Genomic DNA, 22,807 nt, shown 5'->3' with positions numbered 1-22,807 from the left:
CACAGGCTGTGGTGAAGAGTACAGATAATATATTTTAAAAGTGCCTGATAATTGTTGGTATTCCAAAAATTCTGGTTCATTTATTAGTTTTTGTGAAGCTTGTGTGATTCTTCTTTTTTTTAAAGCTATACTTAGCTTTAGCCCTTTGGTGATTATTTTGAATTATTTACCTAAGTTAAAGCATTTTTTGAAAATCAGAAGTGAATTAAAATCTAGACAGTGGGGGAATATCCTCCACAAATATGGTATGGGACTTTGGCCCTAGACAGTATTTTAGGGATTGAGGCCAGTACCCATTTTATTATATATAAAGATTTAGTTCTGAGCTGGGAAGGTTACTGATATTAAGAGTGTCATCATGATTTGAAACAGTGTCTCCTATCCTGAGTTGGTAGAAGTTTTTTACATTGGTTAAAGACAGGGAAATTCACAGTTAATTTTTTTTCGGTCCTATTGAGCAAGTTTGGCTTTTCCAGATAGCTCTTAGATTTATTTCACATAATGGATGATGATGATGACGATGATGATGATTTCTGTTATTATTGGGCATATTGCAGTTTGTTTTGATACAGACAGTGTGCAGCATAGTTCTGACATAGTACTTCTTGGATTTAAGAAAGTTCAACTTAATGTAGAAAGCTAATGCCTAAGGGTGACTTACTCTAGAAGTTCTAGTTTGGAATTCATTTTTTTTTCCAATTCATTTTTTTTTAACCTAAAAACATTAAGAAGAGGGGTACTTAATAAAATATTTTATACTATTTCTTCAGTTATATATTCCTACTGATTCTAAATTGGAAAAGTCAAACACTTAGGATAAGTGTCTGTGTGCAATATAGCATCTGTTTCAAAAATGCCTCTTTCATTAGCAGCTTATATAAGGTGTATACTGTATTAAATGGGGGCGGGGCACACCCCATTGTCTGTATTTAAGTGTCTCACGAAATACTTCTCTCTCTCTCTTTCTTTCTTTTTTTTTTTTTTTACAGTTCTGTTGAGTTGGAAGAAATGGCAAAATGTCTGGACCATTAAAAAATGGATTTTGTAATTAGCTTTAAAACTAGGCCAAGCATATAGTTTTCCTGCAAATCAGATTTTTTAAGTAACATACATCCCTTGGGTTAGTCTTGGTTTTTGACATAGCATTCCTTCCTTAAATGCCTTCTGTAGTTTCAGATCAGTAGGGAGACCACATAATAATTGTATGGTATCTGTTTGAAAACATTTCTTTTCAGTTTTATAGTAAGTTGATATTAAACTTTTGTCAAGTTAAACTTTTGGCAATTTATTTTACCTTTATTTTTCTTTTAAAAGAAAAATGTACCTTAACTTTTTTACAGTCCAAACATACACAGTAGAAATATTATTCTTCTCAGTTAATACATAAATGGAAATTACATTTTTCCCCCCATATTGGCACGTACCTGCAAATAGTAAAGGAGGAGAAAAGGTAATATAAGTTTATCAAATGTGGTGTGTATTCAGATAATACTTGACCAGCTTATCTAAATTGTACATAATATTTGAACTAGCCTATGAGATTGATCTTAATTATTATGTTCACAAGTCTGGGATAATTAGATATTATTTTGCATTTGTAACTAACCGTGATAATCATTTCATGTAATTTCTTGTACATGCTTATGACTTGTTCTTAATAGATTTTACTTTTGGAAACATGACTTTGTTGAAATCAGTTTGGTTTTGTTGTTTATTTACCTGTTTGACTTTGTAGTGTATTTTAGTTTTGCAGAACACTGTTGTAGCTTAGTAGGTTTTTCATAAATCCCAGCATAAGCAAAGAATGAAAGCTTCTGACCATTTTTCCCCTCATAGGAAGACATATCTGGGAAGAAAATATTAGCATTTTAGTACAGTAGTTACTATAAACAGTTATGACTTGATTTTGATTTGGAAATCTTTACTGACCAAGGATTAAGTTTAAGGACTATATAAATCATTAAACCTGTGGTCTTTCCATATGGAGGTTGGTAGAATATATTTTTGTCCTGAGTCAAATTGCTCTTTTTCTGTTAGACAATGAATGAGGTTGTTCAACAGACTGAATATATGGGCTATAATGCAGTTGGTTTTACAGAACAGATCTTATAATTAAATTTTATTTTTTACATGTGTACCATTTGTTTTGTTAGGAATAAGAAAAAATGTTTCTAACATAGGTTCCTAAGGGTACACTTTCACTAGCACATCTTAAAGGCCACTTTTACAAAGGCCACATTTTATCATGCTAAATCTATTCTATCAGACTCCTATAGGAAGACTTCAGTACATGCTTTGCACTCCCCTTTGCTCCCTTTTCCCATTTTTAAAATGCAAATCAATTTGATGTAATACAGAAAGCAACATTAAAGGTCCATGTTAGGACCCCATATATGAGCATTGGCCCACTGGTACCATCCTGTCTCTACTTTGGCATTTCACAGATTAACCTTTATCACTTGAAAAATAAAGTGCATTTTTGGAAGAATGAGTTTTGGAAGAATAAAACTAAAATAGTCCCACTTTTAAATTAAGTGATCCATTTTTAAATTTGTAATTCAATAAAGTTTCTTGTTATTAAACATGTATCACATTTTGTCATTTTATTTAGATATTGACACCTGCTCTACCTTTTGTTTCAAAAGTTCTCTCCCAGCTATTAAGGTGGTTATTTATTTATTTATTTATTTTAGAGAGTGTGTGCATGCGCGGGTGAGCGGGGAGGGGTTTGAGGTGGGGAGAGAGAGAGAAAATCCCAAGCAGACTCAATGCTGGGTGCAGAGCCCAAAGTGGGGCTTGATTCTATGCCTGAGATTATGACCTGACCTGAAATCAAGAGTCAGATGCTTAACTGGCTGAGCCACCCAGGTGTCCCCAACTAAACACTAAGGTGTTTTTAAAGGATAGTTTTAATTGAGTGATGCCTGCCTAGTTTTAAGTAAAGACTAGTATTGAGCAGTAGTACAGAACATGTTTTTCTTTTCTCTTTTCCTGGACTCCTGGTGAGGGAGGCAGGGGTGGTTCTCAGTAGAGCGTCAAGCACATCCTGTGTGTGCCCTTAACATAATATGAGAGACCACATAGTCTTAGTAGTGAAAAATACTAGCCAGTTGTAAAGTAATGGGAAGTAAAAGTAACTGTGTTAAATGAATATATGTACATGAATATACATTAAATGAATTTACAGAAGAATTAAATGAGACCTATGTAGTGGGAGTTAATGAACGACCATCCTGGGAAAGCAGAAAATAACCATCTTTGTTTTCTAGCTTAGAGGTGATGAGCATTGGTTTACAAGTTTTGCTAAGCCATGGCAAAAGTTCTGAAGTACTTTGTTTTAAAGATTTATTTATTTATTAGAGAGAGAGAGTGGGGGAGGGGCAGAGGGAGAGAGTCTTCAAGCAGACTCCTCACTGAGCGTGGAGCCTGAGGCGGGGCTGGATCCCACCACCCATGAGATCATGACCTGAGCTGAAACCAGGAGTCGGACACTTAACTGACTGAGCCACCCAGAAGTTTATATATAACAAATGGAGAATAACTTTAAAGTATTAACAAGGTACCAGAAGAAATAGGCTATTCACTTTGAATTTTTGAAGGTACACAGTGATTGTTCTTAGAGATTAAAGTGTAATTCAAGGATTTGAATTGAATTTACTTCTCAAATAAAAACTGCAGTTAGAGTGTTGTGGTTTAAAGAGTTTTAATCAACAATTACTCTTCTCCCTCCAGCCCTGCTCATGCACACACACACACACACACACATTTAGCTGTAGAAAATTAGCCATTTAAGAAGAGTTGAATATCCCACTGGGAAATGTGATGTGAATAGTCACTGACATAAAAACCGCATATTGTCAGTTTAAAATAAGAAGAGCAGCAGCATTGTAGATGCTGCTTCCCAGTAAATAAGAGTTACTCATTGACAAGTTCCTAGGTAGTAATGGAAGAATTAGGTTGCAGAAAAGTTAACTGAAGTCAGTCGAAAGTAGTAAGAGACGTGTGTTGGAAGAATCTCATCACGTGGCTTTACTAGATAACCAACAGCTATAACTTAGTAAAGATGGAGCTGGTAAGTTTTTATGGGAAACTTGTTCACTGTTGTATCTTTAACACCTAGAAGCATACTTGTCACATAGTAGGTGCTCATGAAGTAGTTTTTCCTGGTTGTCTTTGTATTTGTGCATTACATTTGTTCTTGACCATATAGGGGCTGAGATGTTAAATAATATTCCACGTGTTGAGGACCTGCAGAAGCAGGATAGGTAACTACTGGTTGTCAATGTTTTAGACTCTCATCCTTAAAGGAAGAAATGTAATGAGGTAGAGTCTTGGGAGATCTCTTTTGGTACCTTAATTCTGCAAAGTGATGCAACAGTTTTATTATTAACTGAAAAAAGGTTTTTTTTGTTTTGTTTTGTTTTTTGTTTTTTTCAAATGGACCTGTGTACACCTGTACTTGTTTACCCAGCTGGTGGATGGTAAATGAAAGCACACATGACTACCTCAAATGAGTTGTTCTGATTCCTCCCCCTGGGTGCTATAAAAAGACAGCTAATTATTATTTTTCCCCCTTAATGCATGTCTGCAAAGATAGCAACATTTCATATGTGACCTGCCATATAGTCAAGTTAAATTAGCCTAAGTGTGTCCAGAATTAGAGGACTGAGCTGTTTTGAAATAAAAGAGTTTTTTCAAACCCTTAAATATGGTTTACAGTATGTATCCAAATTACTTTTGTAATAATGCCATTTGAAAGTACAGCTGATGTAAAATAAAAAGCAAAAACCATGAGAGCACTGAATGGAATGGCTTAGCTCTACCTTTTGTCTTTTTGGCAGTAGTTCCCAAGTATTTTGTCTGATTCATTTAGGGAATGCCTTGTCACTTCCATATGGCCTTGGGGGGGTCTATCATTCACTGTCCCACTCCACCCCATGCCCCTTCCCAGGGATTGCTCTCTGAAAGGTGAGAAACGCCGTTCTCTACTGGAAGAGCTAAACTAGCAGGAGCTGCATCTGGGGCTTGCTGTACCATTTTGCCCACGATATGCAGAGTCCCTCTGTTTGTGATGAAGCTGAAGGCTGCTGAGATGGAGAGAAGGTCTGGATAACACTCAATGTCTGGATTTGATCGTGCTGAAGCAAGAACTACCCTGGGCTTCCTACTTATGAAAGCCAGTCAGTTTCCTTTGTGTGTTAAGCTAGTTTGAGATAGATTTCTGTAACAGGGAACTGAAAAAAATTCTTTAAATCCTTAATTGTTTTGGATGAATATTTAAATTGGATAAATGTAAAATGATTCTAAATAAAAGTACTGCTATTGGAATATCAAAACCTTTGAGAGTACTACTAAGATTGCCAGGTAATTGCAGAAGCAGCATAAGTGATCTGGAAGGGCAATTAAAGTCACGGGTAATTTATCAGCCTGATTTATCTCAGGATTGTTTCAGTAATCTGTCCATTATGTCCCCTCTTAATGATTGCAGCACTAATCCTGTTTTATAATTCTCAAAACATGTCTGTAAGACCAAATGCTCAATCCTCTCCCTGTTAAAAACTTTATTTATTTATTTGGGGGGTGGGAGGGTCAGAGAGAGAGGGAGAGAGAATTACCTTAAGCAGGCTCCATGCCCATTATGGAGCCCGACACGGGGGCTTGATCTCACAACCCTGAGATCATGACCTCAGCCAAAATAAAGAGTCGGACACCCAACTGAGCCACCTAGGTACCCCACTCCCCATTAAAAACTTAAAAATTTGAAATATAATGGACTACTGTATTAATTGAGTGTACAACATAATGGTTCAATATAAGTATATTTTGCAAAATGATTGTCACAATAAGTAGTTAACATCGCTCACCACACATAATTACAATACTTTTTTCTGATGGGAACTTTTAAGATCTACATTCTTAGTAACTTTCAAAATATACGATACAGCATTGGTAACTAGTCACCCTACTGTTAATTTTTAAATTTTTTATGCTTAAGTAGATAATTACTTTTTTACTCAGACTTCTCATTCTTTGGCTAATCAAGTTTTAACTTCTGCTTTTCTTATAGTTAATATTTTGCTTATTTGCTTTTCCAGTGTATTTCTCTGGGACAGTTAATTCAAGTCGATAATTTATAATGTCGATAATTTATAAGGCCGCAACTTCATATCCCATGAGATTAAGTTGGCATTACTCAGGAAAAATCCTGTTTGGTGACTGTTGTACTTTAGATAACTCAAAATAGAAGTTTTTGCTTACGCACATGCCAGGAAAGAAAGCTTAGATGGTTTAGCTCCCGACTTAGTAACTAGTAGAGAAAAAAAACTGGCTGTCTAAGACAGTAGTAGAATTTTTATATATGAAGGCTGATTTTTATTTTTTTAAAAAAATTTTTATGAAGTCTGATTTTTAATAAATGTCATGTTTAATAAGAAAAACTCCTGAGCCTTCATGAGTCATGAGGGCAGAGGGGATTGGTTAAGGCTACTTTTAACTACCACCTATGAAACTGGTTTTATTACCTTTGTCTTTTGGGTCAAAATCATGAACTAAAAATGATCTCCCTGGTTGTGTAATTTTCTCTACGTCTCTGTGTTTGTGTGTATGTGCTCATATTGGCTTTCTAGTCCTCTGTCCTAGGGAATCAGCATTGCATACTGTTTAAGAGCACAGGCTTTTGATCTGCCCAGATTCAAATCCAACTACCACTTACTAGCTGTGAGACTTGGACCAAGGAACTTCTCCTCTGTGAAGGGAAACACCATCCTACCTTAGAAGGGCCAAACAATAATTTGTAAAGACCTTGAAACAGTACTCAGCTCAATCAATTGAATTTTTTTTTTAGAATGGCGTTTAAAAAAAACATTTTTTTAAAAAAATTAAGTAGTCTCTGTGCCTCATGTGGAGCTCGAACTCATGACCTCAAGATCAAGAGTTGAATGCTCCACCGGCTGAGCCAGGCAGGCGCCCCTCGAATGGCCATTATTAATTAACATAAATAGGCACACATACGTATCTTACAATTTGCTTTTTTCCTTTAACAGTTGATCTGAGAACACTCCCTGCCAAGCATAAAGATATGTCGGATTATCACCATAGAGCAGTTTGTGGGCATATATAGCATTTCCTTTGAAGACTGTTCCCCTGTGGGTAGTTTTTGTTTTGATGTAGGATAGATCCTTAAAAGTTTAGCTGGCTTGCTAATGGATATGTACATCCAGAATGAAAGATATTGCCAGATTGCTTTCCAAAAAGTCAAACTAGTTTACCTACCTGTCAACAGGATATAAAGGCCCATTTCCTGATACCTTTGTTAATACTGGATATTATCAAACATTTTGGTTTGGGCAAATCTAGGGAGCAAGAAGTAACTACTATCCTCTTGTTTTAATTCAAGTTCGTATGATGATCTTTTTGTATTTATTATGCTCATCTTTTCTTGTTTATAGCCAGTTGATTTCTTCTGTTAATTCTGTTTTTATTGTGTCTTTCCTTTTTAGTCTATAGAGTTGTCTTGTTAGTTGGTAGGTACTCCTAACCCATCTGCATAGTGATCTTTAGTGTGTTTTATAGCCTGATGTTTGTGTTTGAATTCTTTTTATGTTGTCTTTGTGGCACAGAATTTAAATTTTTTTCATATAATCCAGTCATTAGTATTTTATGGTTTCTGGGTTTCATGTTTTGCTTAGGAAGACCTTTTCCATCTGAAGTTATAAAAATATTGCCTACGTTTTCTTCCAATATTCTTATGATGTTCTCTTTTTAAAAAGCTTTTAGATCTTTAAACAGTTTGGAACTTACATTTGTTTATATATCCATATTTTTTCCAAATAGAGCACCATCCATCCCAACAAAATAAGCTCTTCAAAGTTTACTTAAGAATTCTTAAAAACCTTAGAATTGCGTTCAATTTGTCCTTTTGGAGCTGCCCCAGGATTCTTTCATATACATAGATGTCACCAGCGATTTACCCACCAGATTGGTTTTGTAGTGGAAGTGAGCTCTGTAGCCACGTGGGCTGTGATGATCTCTTTCTGAGATGTGACACATTGCAAAATAAATTTGGAATGGAATTTTTGTTCTAGAACTATGTTCATGCTATAACTCTCCAGTTCTACAAACATTTATTGAATACTGTTCTTAACTAGATCATATATATATATAGAGAGAGAGAGGGATAAGGTATATATTCAATGCCTCTGGAGCTTATAGTCTAATGGGAAAGACAGATATGTCAACATAATTTGTAAACTCAGATGATAAGTATTTGTACAGGAAAATCCTGGAATACTAAAGAATGGCACCCTAATGGAAGTATGAATCAGAAGGTCAGTTAAGGTTTCTTGGAGGCAGGGACGTGTGAGGTAAATCTTAAAGGAATGACAGGAGCTCGCTGAGTGAAGGGTGGCATTGTAGAGAGGGGTAGGGGTAGCAGAAAGTATGAACAGTATGAGCAGTTATGAAAGGATGAATATATACTTGTCTATAAGTATATATTCTAGAGTCTAAACCATGTGTAGGGTTGGCTAGGAAGCCAATAGCCCAACTATATATAGAGGCCCTTGCTTGTACCCCACACCAAGAATTTGGTATTTGTACTCTGGGCAATCAGGAATTACTGAGGATTCTAAGGAGTGGAGGGAGGGTGATGAGCAGATTTGCGTCAGCCACCTTGGGCATATTGAAAGGTGGATTTGAAAGGCTGAGATGGGGGCAGGGAGACCAGTTAGGAGGCTCTTGGCAATGATACTGGCAGGTGTGAGATAATGGGGATCAGAAGGAGAAACACGAGAAAAATTTCGGAGTTAAGATCAGCAGGACTTGGTGACTGTATTTGCAAGGAGAAAGAAGGGACAAGTTGGCACCTAGAGAAGAGCTTAGGTGACTGGCTGGGTGACTGGGGACATATGCGGGGTGGGACTTGGAGGGAGGGGGGCAGTGGGATGACAAGTCAGAATTTAGATGAATTTCCCTCCTCTGTAGGATATGCAAGGGGAGATTGTCCAAATGGCAGCTGATTGTGAAAAGCTGGAGGAAGTCTACACCAGGTCCTGATCTGGTAGCCGTGAGCGCGTCGGCAGTAATTTAAACAATGAGAAGGGGGAAGCATGTAGATTAGTAAGGAAAGCAAGCCAAGGCCTATACCTTGGAGGCCATGGCATTTAGTGGACAAGTAATAATAGTAATAACTAACATATAGAGACCGCTTCGTGTATTTTACTTGGATTAGGGTTTTTTTGGTCTTTTTTTAAAAAAAAATCTTATATTTATTATTTTTTAAAAGATTTTATTTGAGATAGAGCGCACAAGCGGGGCGTGGGGGCGTGCAGAGGGAGAGGGAGAAGCAGACTCCCTGCTGAGCGGGGAGCAGGATGTGGGGCTCCATCCCGGGATCATGACCTGAGCCACAGGCAGATGCTTAACAGACTGAGCCACCCAGGCGCCCCTAAAGACTTTTTTTTTTTTAATAATTTCTACACCCAAGGTTTGGCTCGAACTCACAACCTTGAGATCAAGAATCGCATACCCTACTGACTGAGCTAGTCAGGCGCCCCCACGAGGGTTAGTTTGAATTTGCACAGCAAACCGACAGTCTCTCCTTTGCTGTCCGGCCCGCGGCTCCCTTTCACTGTACTCAATAAACTTCTGTCTCCTTTGGGGGGGAAATCTGCACAGCAATGCTAGCGTTAAGGTACCATTATTATCCCCGTTTGTATAGACGAAGAAACAGGCCCAGAAAGACTGGTACCCACCATCAGGCAGTGAGCAGGAGTCAGTCTGGCTGCAGAGCCCAAACCCTTAGCTGCTGTGCCCCACTGGTTGGGATGGGAGCGGAGGGAGACGAGGAGAACACGGGGAACAGCAAGAGCAGCACAGAAGACAAGGAAGTAGTGTTTCCGGCGAGGCGTGGTCAGTGTCGGAGCGGCGCCGTCTACCGAGATTTTGGAGGCGTCGGGCTGGGCTGGAGGAGACCCCTACCCCGGGGGTGGGTGCACTGCCCAGGTTCAAGGAGCGCATGCGGAGATGAGCAAATGGAGACAGCAGGAGAGCCAAGTCTGATGAGAAAGGAAGGGGAGCCTGCAGTTACGTGACACAGGCTCATTTTTAATTGGGGGATCCAAGGACGCACGTGGTATGGGGAAAACTCAAGGTGAAGCTTAGAGCGTGGGAGAATGGAGGGAGCGGAGTTCCAGGTAAGAGCGTTTAATTGACCACTATGTGCCCCCCACCCCTTCGTTTGCAGCCGTATCCCCACTTTCTTACATGAACCGAGAAGGCAAATCCTAAATTTTCTTCGGGAACTCTTGTTTCTCCTTCCACTGTGGCAAGGATTTACCCTCAGCTCTTTTCACGCTATAACTCTATCGGCAATCTTACTCATCTGTGTTGAAAAAGCCCAAATACTCCAGCCTAAAATCTCGACCACTCAGGTCCCTCCGTCCAACTGAGGTCTTGACACTTTTTATCTTACAGTCGCTTCATGCGCTGCACATTTAGAATGACTCATCTGGGGTTGCTTCAGTTACAACCCTTTCCCTACACCTCCACCCCAACACCCCCCCCATCCCCTGCCAAAATCTTCTGTAGCCCCTCAAGACTTCTCTAGCTCAGTTCCTCCCTGTTCTAGTACTTGCTACAGTATAGGGTAGCCACCATAGACACCTGTCGTCCTTACTTAAATGTAAACCAGAGGGCAAGAGTTTATGCCTCAATCACAATTAGGTCCTCTGTCCAGTGAAAAAATGAGGCTGTAGATTATGGCATCAAAAGCACATGTAAGGAGTTGATGTCTTGAAAAGGAGGAAAGAGCACCTTATTCCCAGGGACTGGACTGAGGGAGGTGAGAACAGCTGCCCATCCGGACAGATTTGCAGGTTACATGGGAAGATGAAGCGGGTGGGGACCCATTTCACCATGAAGTAGGAGGTAAGATGTTTTACTGAGAACAGGGACAAGGGGCTTAGTCTGGGGCTTGAAGAGAGTAATGAAGAAATCGTCAGGCCAGGTGAGGATAACCAGGAGGAAAGAATCCCTCTCCCCCAAGGGCGAAGGCTGCCGTGGGCCCCTGGCACATTTCTAACCCACTACTCAAACTGTTCCAGATTTTGCATGTCTTTCCCATTCACCGCAGTGATGGGTTTCTTCAGGACGACTTAGGGATACAAACCACAGTTTTACCTAGAAGCTGTTTAAGTTATCCATTCGCCTACATTAAAAACAGTGGGATCTAAAATCAGAATGCTAGTCTGGGAGCTAAATGATACCTTGCATGTCTCCCTACTTACTTCATCTTATAGTCCCCAGTATTTAACATGTAGAAAAAAAATGGAGATAAAACTCTTGTGCTTTATTTTTTGAGTGAAAATGCCCATATTTCTTTGAATAATAAAAATGAAAATATGCTTATTTGAAAGTTCCAGTATGAACGCGACTAAGTAGCAAATTAAAAATTCAGTCTTTAGGTTGGCAGATTCTGATAATAAAATCATGGTAACTTTTCAACGAAAGAACTTTTCTAAACTCTACTTCTCTTACCAAACAGGTGCGACCGATCCACTTAAGAGCACAGTACTTTCCTTAACCGTTATAGACACACGTGCACATACATACACGGATTCTAAGATAAAAGCGGGATGCCATTTTTATAAGTTGGTGACACTTGATAAAATGGGAATTTGGGTCCTGTGATGGCACTGAGAAGCAAACTATCCAAAACAGCTGGACGGAAGGAAGGAGTAGCTAAGAAACACTTGAATCCCTTTTCCTTGGGAGGAGAGTCATCAGGTAGAAACTGTACTCATGCAAAACAAAGGCAGTCCTGTTGGCTCCAGTGGACACGCATGCCCCAGGCAGGAGAGAGTCTTCTAGAATGTTCTTTGCCATTGACAACATGCTGTGGTGACCGTAAATGTAAATATACTATCTTTTTTTTAAGACAGCCATACCCCCCTTTTTTTCAAAAGTATCACTACAAGTGGCCGCAGTTTACAATGTGAATACATAGCCTTCTGTAAAAGGAAGCGTCTGCTGATTAAAACAGCCCAAGTATTACTCTAGCAGAAGATACTACTACCTCTAAGTTCCCTGTACTAGATGTAGTCCATCAGTTCTTTTATTATTTTATTAATAATAAATATATTTGATAACATCCTATGCTTCAACTGATTTCTCAGCTAAGGACTGAAGCAGATCTTTATAGAGGGCAGAGTTCATGAACCGGGGATATGAGTCTCTGTGCATTAACGTGTAGATCTGGAGTTGTGCATCATCAAAGATGTGTTGGGATGGCTCCACCATGTTCCTATTGATGACTTCTCTTACTCGGGAGTCCAAGCTGACCTGTCAGCAGAAACACGGAAGAGTGGTATTAGATATATTTCTCTTTGGAAATCCTTGTTCTGTTTTTTAAAAACCCCAAACCAAACAAAGTCATCCAAAAATCTAAATGCTGAAAAAGAAACTGAACACATAAACAACAGAGGGTTCTCAAATTTCCCTGGTGTCAGAAGGCCCTAGAATGCCTGTTAAACAGATTGCTGGCTGCCAGCTGCAGAGTTTCTGACTTGGGAGGTCTGGGGAGGGGCCTGAAAATGTGTATTTCTCACAAGTTCTAGGTAATGCTGGTGGGGATCACACTGCTTTAGAAAACCACAACATTGTTTTCTTTCTTTAAAGTGATTGTACCGTGTCCTTGACGCCTTGCTAATTTCCTAATAGCATTAGGGCTAAACCCTGGAGGTCCCAGGCTAGAGCCAACCGCAGATTTCTGGGAATGCTTGTCAGGCTGGCTGGTAAATGGACGCTAACTCAGAGCACCGTGGAAGGGTTAAGAGCACAGGGCGCGTTTTATTTATTTATTTATTTATTTATTCATTTATTTATTATTTTAAAGATTCCATCTATTTATTTGACAGAGATAGAGACAGCCAGCGAGAGAGGGAACACAAGCAGGGGGAGTGGGAGAGGGAGAAGCAGGCTCCCAGCGGTGGAGCCTGATGTGGGGCTTGATCCCAGGACCCTGGGATCACGCCCTGAGCCAAAGGCAGACGCCCAACGACTGAGCCACCCAGGCGCCCCAGGGCCCGTGTTTAAATTAACCCAGCTACATCACTGATTAGTTGTGGGGCCTGGGGCAAAGGAAGCTGCACCCTCACGAACTTCTCCATAAAGGAGATGACGGTGATGGTAGCTGGTGGGGATTTAATGAGAATTTATTTAAAGTGCTTGGAATTCATTAAGTCCTTAGGAGATGCTGGCTCTTCTTTCTCTGATGTTTTGCTCATCCTAGAAAAGGCTGTCTCAGACCAGAGCAACCTACCAAATGCCGAATAAACAGGAGTACAGGCTGCAGAGACGAGCTCACGTATTTTCTGTTCTGTGCAAAGAGCCTTAGCCAGACCAGCTCTGCCCTGGGAGGCCATGATAGTTCCAATGCTATACAATGCACATGCTACTCTTTATGATAAAACTGAAAATATGACTAGCTAAATCAGTAAATACTGACTTCAGTGATCTATCTTTCCAGAAGCATGTACCCACTTTCCTCCTGGAAAGCCCCTTGTGCCCCCTCACACGTAACTCAATACATCTGACCTTGAACAACATGGGTTTGAATTGCATGGGTCCACTTATAGTGGATTTTTTTTTAAATAAACATCGAGTACCGTAAGTGCATTTTTCTCTTATGATTTCCGAGTAACAATTTCTTTTCTGTAACTTTATTATAAGAATACAGTATAAAATACATATACAAAGCACGTGTTAACAGACTGTTTATGTTGTCAGGCTTCTAGTCAACCGTAGGCTCTTAGTAGTTAAGTTTTCGGGGAGTCAAAGTTATATGTAGATTATTGAGTGTGTGGGGTCAGTGCCCCCAACCCCCTGTTGTTCAAGGGCCAACTCTACATTCAACACAGATTGCCAGCATCTCCAGATCTCTTTCTTGGATAGCTTGTGAAGGAAGAGAACTATTTATTTCCATCCAGTTCCAAGTCCTTCTCATCCTTCTTTTTCCGTCTGGCTCTGTATTTAGTCACAAAGTCTTGGGGACCCTGCCTCTCTAACCCTTTTCAGATCTGTCCACCTCGTCCCTCTTCTCTGCCAAGACCCTTGGGGAGGTCACTCACCATTTCCTGCTGGACTGGTTCACTGGCCTCCTAACTGGTCTCCTGTCTCCTGAGTGCCCCTCCAAACCACCCCACTGTTTGGTCAGAGGGCTCTTTCCGAAGTACAAACCCCACTCTGACACTCCAACTTCAGACTGGCACTGACTTGGCCATGCACTCACGATAAGTCCAAAGTTTAAAATTAGTAAGACTCTATGATCTGCTTCCACGAAAACCCTAGTCTATCTTACTGTTCCACTCAAGAATGTAAAGAATTTGGAATTCCACTTGGAATTTAAAGAAAGAAGGAGCTAGGGGCGCCCCGGTGGCGTAGTCGGTGAGCCTCTGACTCTTGGTTTCAGCTCAGCAGGTCATGATCTCAAGGTCGTGAGATTGAGCCCTGTGTTGGGCTCCATGCTTAGTGGGGAATCTGCTGGAGATTCTCTCTCTCTCTCTCTCTCTCTCCCTCTGCCCCTCCCCCCACTCACTCGCATGATCGCTCTCAAATAAATAAATCTTTAAAAAATTAAGAAAGAAGGAGCTCGGTTTTGAGATCATCCTGACCCCACAGATTTTAGATTTGAAGGAACAAAAACTGGGGGATGGAAGCTTGACTGATGTCTCTCTGCTCTAAGGGAAGGACACCACAGGGAAAACCTCTGTGACATATTACCAAGGTTATTTCTATTCAAATAAAAATAGCTCTAAAAATAACTGGTGCTCAGAATAAAAGGATAATTTTATTTAAAGAAACGCTTACAGGGCATGATGTTTTTAAAGTGTTTACAATAAAATGCATAGACTCCCCCCTCTGGAGAATCTGGTGAAAGTCAGAAATACTTTCTCCAGAAAGAAGCCCAAAAGCTTTCACAGATTTCCGGGCCCACTGAGAGCCCTCATATGGGACCACAGTGAAAGGCATCTGGGTACTACGAGTGCGGGTGGGATCGCCATCTCTGTTTTGGGGTAGCCGTACTGTGCCCTGTGATCCAACACTGAAGGAGTTCGTTTTACCAACGGCCTCCCGGGAGGAAGCCCTTTGAGGGGTACCTACCTCTTTAGGAGAAAGAATAGAAATGTAGTCTTCATAGATTATCCTTGCTTTCTCTTCAATGATGGTTTTATTAGCTTCCTTTTTCAGTTCCTCGCACGCCATCCAGAAAAGCATATTTTCTTCACTGAATTCTGTTCGGAGGAATTCCCGAAAAGCATTCCTTCCCGCTGGAGTGAGCATTACCTTGTCGAAGGACTGAGCCCAGGCGTTGACTTCCTCCAGAGTGGGACTTGGGCTTGGTGGAGATGGAAAGAAATGGGCAAGAGGGAGCTATGTTATCAGTAGTTACTTTGAATTTCCTCACTAGCAAGGGTATGTACCCTTTTCCCCTCTGAGAATGAAAATGTGCACCTCGGCCCTCCTAGGAAGGGAGAGAGCTGTGCTCATTTCTTTACACCTTTGGCAAAAACACGCAAGTATGATTCTTTCAAATTGTTCAGCTGGAGATGCTCGCAGACTGATTGCTAGAAGAACTGCTAAGAACATACTTGTTTACGTCTCGATGAGTCCTGGCAAAGTTTTAAAATTGTAACAGTAAAGAAAAGTGCTAGAAGCATGTGACCAAGACTTCTCAGTCACCTGCGACAAAAGTACGTCAGACTTCAGCACACTACCTTCCAGAACAGCCATGGGGCTGTGTCTCTTTTGTGGTTTTTAAAACTTGAAAGAGAATTTTAAAGAGCAAGGGAAATGAATATGTTATATAACTGCAAGCTAGAAAGGATGATAAACACACTCACCGTGAGAATCAGCTCGTCACCACCGGCTGCGCCTACCGTGGTCCCATGGCCACACCCCACTCTCCTGAGGGAACTACTGGGCTTGACTTTGGACTCACCCTGGTTTACTTTATTTTTACTTATATGTTAATTATATTGAGGTCAGAAAACATCGTCTGTCCAACAATGATCCCTATTAAATAATTTCTTTCCCCCTAACTTTCTTCTCATTGTTTTTATGTAGGTAGGTATCCCTGAAGAATATATCCTTCAGTGGTTTTTTCTTTTTCTTCACTTTATAAAAATGGCTGGCTCTATGTTTTCTGCCACTTGCTTTGGTCACCCAACACTAAGTGTCTAAGATTCGCCCACGTTGGTGTATGTGGCCAGAGTTCCCAAGTACTCAGGATTTGTCTCCAACCTTCCATTCTTGTACTGTCCTCTTTTGGTTTTGGTATCCCTGTTGAATTGATTTCTTAGACATTTGGGTAGTTATACAAGACCTGTATAACCTTGGAAAGATTAATTCCAGAACTGCTTTGTGGAACCAATCTGTAAAACCCATTGGATCCAGTGTTTCTTTTATAGGAGGGTGTTGTGAGTTAAACAACGTTCCTTAAAAAAGATATGTTGACGTCCTAACTCTAGTACCTCAGATTGTCATTGGATTTGGAAATCGTGTCCGTGTAGATTTAACTAAGTTAAAATTAGGTGATTAAAATGAGCCCTGATCCAGTAGGACTGGTATCTAGATACAAGGGGAATCTGGGGGCACCTGGGTGGCTCAGTCAGTTAAGCATCTGCCTTGGGCTCAGGTCATGATCCCGAGGTTCTGGGATCCAGCCCCGCATCAGGCTCTCTGCTCAGCCGGGAGCCTGCTTCTCCCTCTCCTTCTGCCTGCTACTCGCCCTGCTCATGCTCTCTCTGTCAAATAAATAAATAAATAAATAAATAAATAAATAAATAAAATCTTAAGAAAAAACAAAGGGGAGTCCGGATGCTGAGACAGGCACACAATGGGGAAAGATGGTCGTGTGATTAGGACGGTACATCTACAAGCCAAGGAATGCCATCACAGGAGCTCTAAGAGGGGAGGAAGGGGTCTCCCATAGAGCCATCAGACAGCATGGCCCTGCTGACACCCTGATTTTGGACTTCTGGCTTCAGAAAAGTAATATTAACAAAATAAAGAAAAAAATAATACAGAGGGATCCCATGTGCCATTTGTCCAGTTTCCCCAAGGTCGCATCTTGCAAAACCATAGTACAACTTCACAGTCCTCCAGGACACTTCTGATAGTTGAATTCTGCTCACTTATTTTTGTGAATCCATCTTGATTGGTTTACACATTTCAGAGACCATTACTTTATATTTTATTGCAGATGATTCTAATATCTGACGTCCTTCGGGCTCCAAATCCAAGCATTGTTTCTGTGGACTGTCATTTGTGGGTTGTGTCCTTTTAGTTTTAGCTTACATTCTGGTTGGTCTTAATCCTTAGAAAACTAAGAGTCAAAATTGTGGATATTTTCTTCTTTTTGCGGAGGTCATGTGTTGTCTTCCTCTGAGATCTAGGAGTTGTTACTGACCCATGACCACTTGGGCTCCTTTCATAAATCAGGGCTTAATCTGGGATCTCGGTTTCAACACCATGTCCCCACCCTGCTCTGCCCTTGTTCTCAGAGAAAACCCTTCTTTCCCGTGCTTAGTAGTCACTACTCAGGGTTTTGCTTATCTTTTTATTTGGTTTGGTTTTTCAGGTACTTTGTCATTTTCCTTTCTAGGAGTCCAGCGATGCAAACATTTTAGAGTAATGCAAAATCCGTTGGTTTGCATTGGGAAGGCCCTCCGATTATCTACTCTGCCACACAGCCAAAAGTTATTTAAAAGGTTAACTTATTTAATAAATAATTAATTATTATTTAATTAATTAAATAATTAATTAAATTTGTGGAGTAAAGTATGCTAAATTACGCTCCTTAAATATGAAGATTCAAAAGATACCTTTTTACTCCTGTCAGTTTAAGAAATATATATTAAAGGATGAGTCTGAAAAACTTAAAGGCAATTGGTAGTACATCTTTTTAAAATTAAGAGAGAGCAGAGGTGCCTGGCTGGGTCAGTTGGTAGAGCATGTAACTCTTAATCTCGGGGTTTTGAGTTCGAGCCCCACATTGGGTGTGGAGCCTACTTAAACACACCAACCAACAAACAAATAAATAAAAATATTTAAAATAAGAGCGAGCATATACTTTCCACAGTACTGAAGGACCTAAAAACAAAGAAGGCACAGTTCAAATAGCAAAAACCCAAACCAAAGCCAAACAAACATAAATTAAGGAAGTAATTAGGAGGTATTACAAGGAATCAAAGAATATGCTAGAAGACTAAACTTACCAGTCATCATCAAGATAACTGACCCAATGTCATTGGATTCTAATGCCCCATTTAGAGACAAACTGCTATGGGTCCAAAATCCAACATAATGCTATTTTCAGGAAACATAGAAAATATTACAAAATTTAAGAACAAGTAGACAGGTAAAGATATATGAGGCAAATGCAAATAAGAATAATATTAATATCTAAATAGAATTGGAAACAAAAGGCATTATGTTGGATAAAGTCATTTCATATTCTGGAATTTGATTGAGAACAAATAATGGCCAACATATACTGAATGCTTGCCGGGCTCACAACAATAGCCACAGTAAACTATTATCCCCATTTTACACACAAGGAAACCGAGGCAGAGTGTGGCGTCTCAGTAAAGTGCCCAAGGTCCCACTGGCAGGATAGTTACAGTCAGGCCTCGATGAAGCATTCTGGTTCCAGATATAAGAGACTCAAGGCTTTGGTACAGAATACAACATACCAAAATATATACGGTAAAAGCCATTTTTAAAAAGGTTTTTTTTTTGGTAATCTCTACACCCAGCATGGGGCTTGAACTCACAACCCTGAAATCGCAAGTCGCATGCTCTTCCAATTCAGCCAGCCAAGTGCCTCAAGATAAAAGCTATCTTTAAAAAAAATTTTTTTTTAATTTTTAAGATTTTATTTATTGAGAGAGAGAGAAAAAGAGAGAACACGAGCTGGAGGAGGAGCAGAGGGAGAATCAGACTCCCAGCTGAGCAGGGAGTGGGATGCAGGGCTCAATCTCACGACTCCGAGACTGTGACTTGAGCTGAAGGCAGACACTTCATGAACTGAACCACCAAGGTGCCCCTTGATAAAAGCTATTTTTAAACAAACTCATAAATTGTGGAAGACTTTTTAAAAGTTTTCATTTATTTAATTTTTTTAGTAATCTCTACACCAAACATGGGGCTTGAACTCATGACCCTGAGGTGAAGTCTCATGCTCTTCCAACTGAGCATGCCAGGTGCCCCAAATTGTGGAAGATTTTAATATACTCCCCAGACTTTGAAAAATCTGGGTAAGGATAAATAAGATAAAGAATGAAAAAGAAACACTTAAGTAACCTTTTAGGCTACTTGTTTTTTCCCCTCAAAAATAAGCAATTTAATATAAGACCTATTTGAACAATGCTTTTAGGATATTTGTCCAGTATCTGTAATTACGTAGGTATAATACCAAGAAAAGGTATTAGAATAGGTAAGTGAAAGTAAAGCCAGCTGATAATACAGGAACAAAAAGATAATTTTAAAATCTGATATTATGGAAAGTAATTTATGTGTTTTCTTCCCAACTTTTTTTTGAAATACTTAAATTAAGATAACACTACATTAGCTAGAGTATGAATTTATAGTTAAGAAAAAAATGGGCGTTTAAAACTTTCCTGGAAACCAAACATGTATGTTTCATTATGGTCTTTTATTTTAAAAAGTCTATCCATATGAAAATACGATAATGTCATATTTTGTCAGGAAGCATTAATTTCTATTTGTGATTAGCAGGGATGAAATTAATAATGGAACTGATTTTTCTTCCTGTCACATTGTGAACTCTGCAGAGTGGAAATGGGATGCCACATTATGATTTGATATTATTAAGCTGCAATTAGAGAAACTGTGTTATAATGCTGGAAAATACAAAACAATGAGGCTGGCATTTCTGTCAATTTAGTGAGCTAAACAATAATGAGATTTACCTTTCTTTTTTTTTAATGTTTCTTTATTATATTATGTTAGTCACCATACAGTACATCCCTGGTTTCTGATGCAAAGTTCGATGACTCATTAGTTGCGTGTAACACCCAGTGCACCATGCAATACGTGCCCTCCTTACTACCCATCTTACCTTTCTTCACAGGTTGGAAGGTCTTCTCGTTGGAGTTCATGGGAGGGCCTCCTGGGTCTCTGTTCTTCTTGGTTTCTAACCGTAAGACTGCACGAAACAAGACATTTACATGTCAGTTGAGATCATTCTGCTTCAAGGACTATTTTAAAGGGAACTCCAGATTACCAAGTAGAATTTCCTTCTTTTCTTGAAAAAAATTGACCCTGACTGGTTTTCTTAAGAAAACCAAAAGTAGGGCACCTGGGTGGCTCAGTCGCTTAAGCATCTGCCTTCAGTTCAGGTCATGATCTCGGGGTCCTGGGATGGAGCCCCGTTGGGCTGCCTACTCAGCAGGGAGCCTGCTTCTCCCTCTCTCTCTGCCTCTGCTCCCCACTCATGCATACTCTCTCTCAAATAAATAAAAAATCTTAAAAAAAAAGAAAACCAAAAGTATGCTAAAATACTAGCAAAATAAATTATAATATTGTGGTTTACACTAGTTGAGGGAGAGTTTACATTTAGATTAATAGTTCTTTTTTTTTTAAAGATTTTATTTATTTGAGGGAGAGAGAGAGAGAGCACAAACAGAGGGAGCAGCAGGCAGAGGGAGAAACAGGTTCCCCACTGAACAAGGAGCCTGATGCGGGACTCGATCCCAGGACCCCGGGATCATGACCTGAGCCGAAGGCAGACGTTTAGGCAACTGAGCCACCCAGGCTACCCCGATTAATAGTTATTTTCATAAAAACATGTCCGTTAGAAAGTAATAATAAGGTCAGGTTATCGGGGATGTTTTGCATTTTCATCTCATTTCTGCACCTTGAAAAAAAAGTATACATTCTCTAGTCAAAATGTGTTTGTGTTTCCAGTCAAAATGGAGGTTTTAGATATTTATAGGCAGCCATGCAAAAGTGTGAGAGAAAACCAGGAGAGCACACAATCAAAATTCATCGTATCTTTCAGGAGACTTTAAATTTCCTTGTATACATCTTCTACATCTCTTTGTACACTTTGTACACTTATTCCAAGTGTTTGTGTTGTTATAGCAAACACAATTTTCTTCTCGTCTCCTAACTGGTTCCTGTTTGCACACGTCAAGGCTATTACTTTCTTAGTAGCTTTACTGAGCATCATTTATATAACACAAAGTCACCTGTTTAAAGTGTACGATTCAGTAGTTTGTAGCATAATCACAAGGTTATACAACCATCACTCTAATCTAACTTCAGAACGTTTTCATCACTCTGAAAGGAAGCCCCAAGGAGCAGCCCCTCCTCACTACACCCTAGATCCCACGTTCTCCAGCCCTAGTCAACTTCCTGTCTCTGTTGACACGCCTCTTCTGAGTGACACAGCACGCGGTCTTTGGTGGCTGCCTTCTTTCACCTGGCGTCATGTTTTTAAGGTTCATTGTGTGGGGTGTCAGTACCTCACTCCTTTTTGCAGCTTAATAACATTCCACTGTATGGCTTTGTGACAGCTTGTTCCCATCCATCAGCTGGTGGGCATTCAGGTTAGTTGCGCTCTTTGGCTATTACAAATAATTCTGCTGTCACGGTCATGTACTAGTTTTTTGTGTGGATGTTTGTTTTTCTTTTGGGTAGATGCTTAGGAGCAGAAATGCTTTCCCGTGGTAACTCTATTTTTAACATTTTGAAGAAACTGTTTTCAAAAGCAGCTGCATTCCTACCAGGAATGCCGGAGGGACTCAGTTTCTCCACATCCTTGTCAACACTTGTTAGTGTCTGTCTTCTTTATTCTCACCATCTCAGGGGGTAGGAGGTGGTATCTCATTGTGGTTTTGACTTACATTTTGCTAATGGCTAACGAGATGGAGTATTTTTTCTTTAGCTATTTGTATGTCCTCTTTGGAGACCTGTCTACTCAGATCTTTTGCCTACTTTTATTTTCTAATTTTACTTTATTTGATTTAATTTATTTTTATTTAAATGTCTTTTTTAAAAAAAAGATTTATCTATGTATTTTAGAGAGAGTGGGGCGGGGGGGGGGAACAGAGAGAGAGGAAGAGAGAATCTCAAGCAGACTTCCTGCTGAGCACAGAGCCCAACTCCTGGCTCTGTCTCACCAGCCTGAGATCATGACTGCAGCCGAAATCAAAGAGTCAGATGCTCAACTGACTGAGCCACCCAGAAGCTCCTCTTTTGCCTACTTTTAAGTTGGTTTGTCTTTTTACTTTTGAATTGTAAGAGTTCTTCACGTTCTGAAGGCTATTCTTTTTTTTTACACTAATTCTATAGCTTCTTTGTATTGAATTCTTCTGTGTTTGCATTAGTTTAGCCACAATTCTCTTGAGATTTCCAGGTATACTCTCCTACCTTCTGCAGACAGGGAGAGTCTTCCCACATCTCTTCTGATTCATGGGCCTCAGGTTGTATTCTCTTGTCCCACTGCATCAACTCATAGCTAAAGTGCAATGTTACACAGCAGGGGAGAGCATAGACACCCTTGCCTTGGTCTTGCTTTCAGGAGGAATGCTTTTAGTTCCCCATTAATTTCAAGATGGATTTTTATTCTTGGTTATTTGAGCTTGCTTTATTCGACTATATGGCTCCTGTACCCTTTTCTATTCCTTTTATTATATCTTTCCTTTCCACTCTTTCCACCATCTTATAAGAGTAATTCAGCCTATTTTTAGCACATTTGCTTTATGGATTTTCAGTAATTGTG

At 39.8% G+C, this 22,807-nt stretch overlaps 2 protein-coding genes across 3 annotated transcripts in view; one reads left to right on the top strand and one right to left on the bottom strand.

Annotated features, from left to right (window-relative positions):
• TCEA1 (transcription elongation factor A1) overlaps positions 1–2,586 on the top strand; it is a 39,503-nt gene extending 36,917 nt beyond the window's left edge. The window contains exon 10 of the mRNA XM_040626009.1: positions 990–2,586. Coding sequence (XP_040481943.1) covers positions 990–998 — 9 coding nt within the window. The 3' untranslated portion in view covers positions 999–2,586. The remainder of the gene's footprint in view (positions 1–989) is intronic.
• Positions 2,587–10,980: 8,394 nt separating this feature from the next.
• RGS20 (regulator of G protein signaling 20) overlaps positions 10,981–22,807 on the bottom strand; it is a 73,417-nt gene continuing 61,590 nt past the window's right edge. For both annotated transcript variants that reach the window (XM_008706689.2, XM_008706690.2), the window contains 3 exons: positions 20,141–20,227; positions 15,160–15,394; positions 10,981–12,339 (listed from right to left, as the gene is read on the bottom strand). In XM_008706689.2, coding sequence (XP_008704911.2) covers positions 12,151–12,339; positions 15,160–15,394; positions 20,141–20,227 — 511 coding nt within the window. In that variant the 3' untranslated portion in view covers positions 10,981–12,150. The remainder of the gene's footprint in view (positions 12,340–15,159; positions 15,395–20,140; positions 20,228–22,807) is intronic.

This window comes from Ursus maritimus, unplaced genomic scaffold (assembly GCF_017311325.1).
Source record: "Ursus maritimus isolate PB19 unplaced genomic scaffold, ASM1731132v1 scaffold_9, whole genome shotgun sequence".
NCBI lineage: Eukaryota > Metazoa > Chordata > Mammalia > Carnivora > Ursidae > Ursus > Ursus maritimus.
Note: the sequence above shows the minus strand (reverse complement) of the source record. Positions and strands in the feature narration are given on the sequence as shown.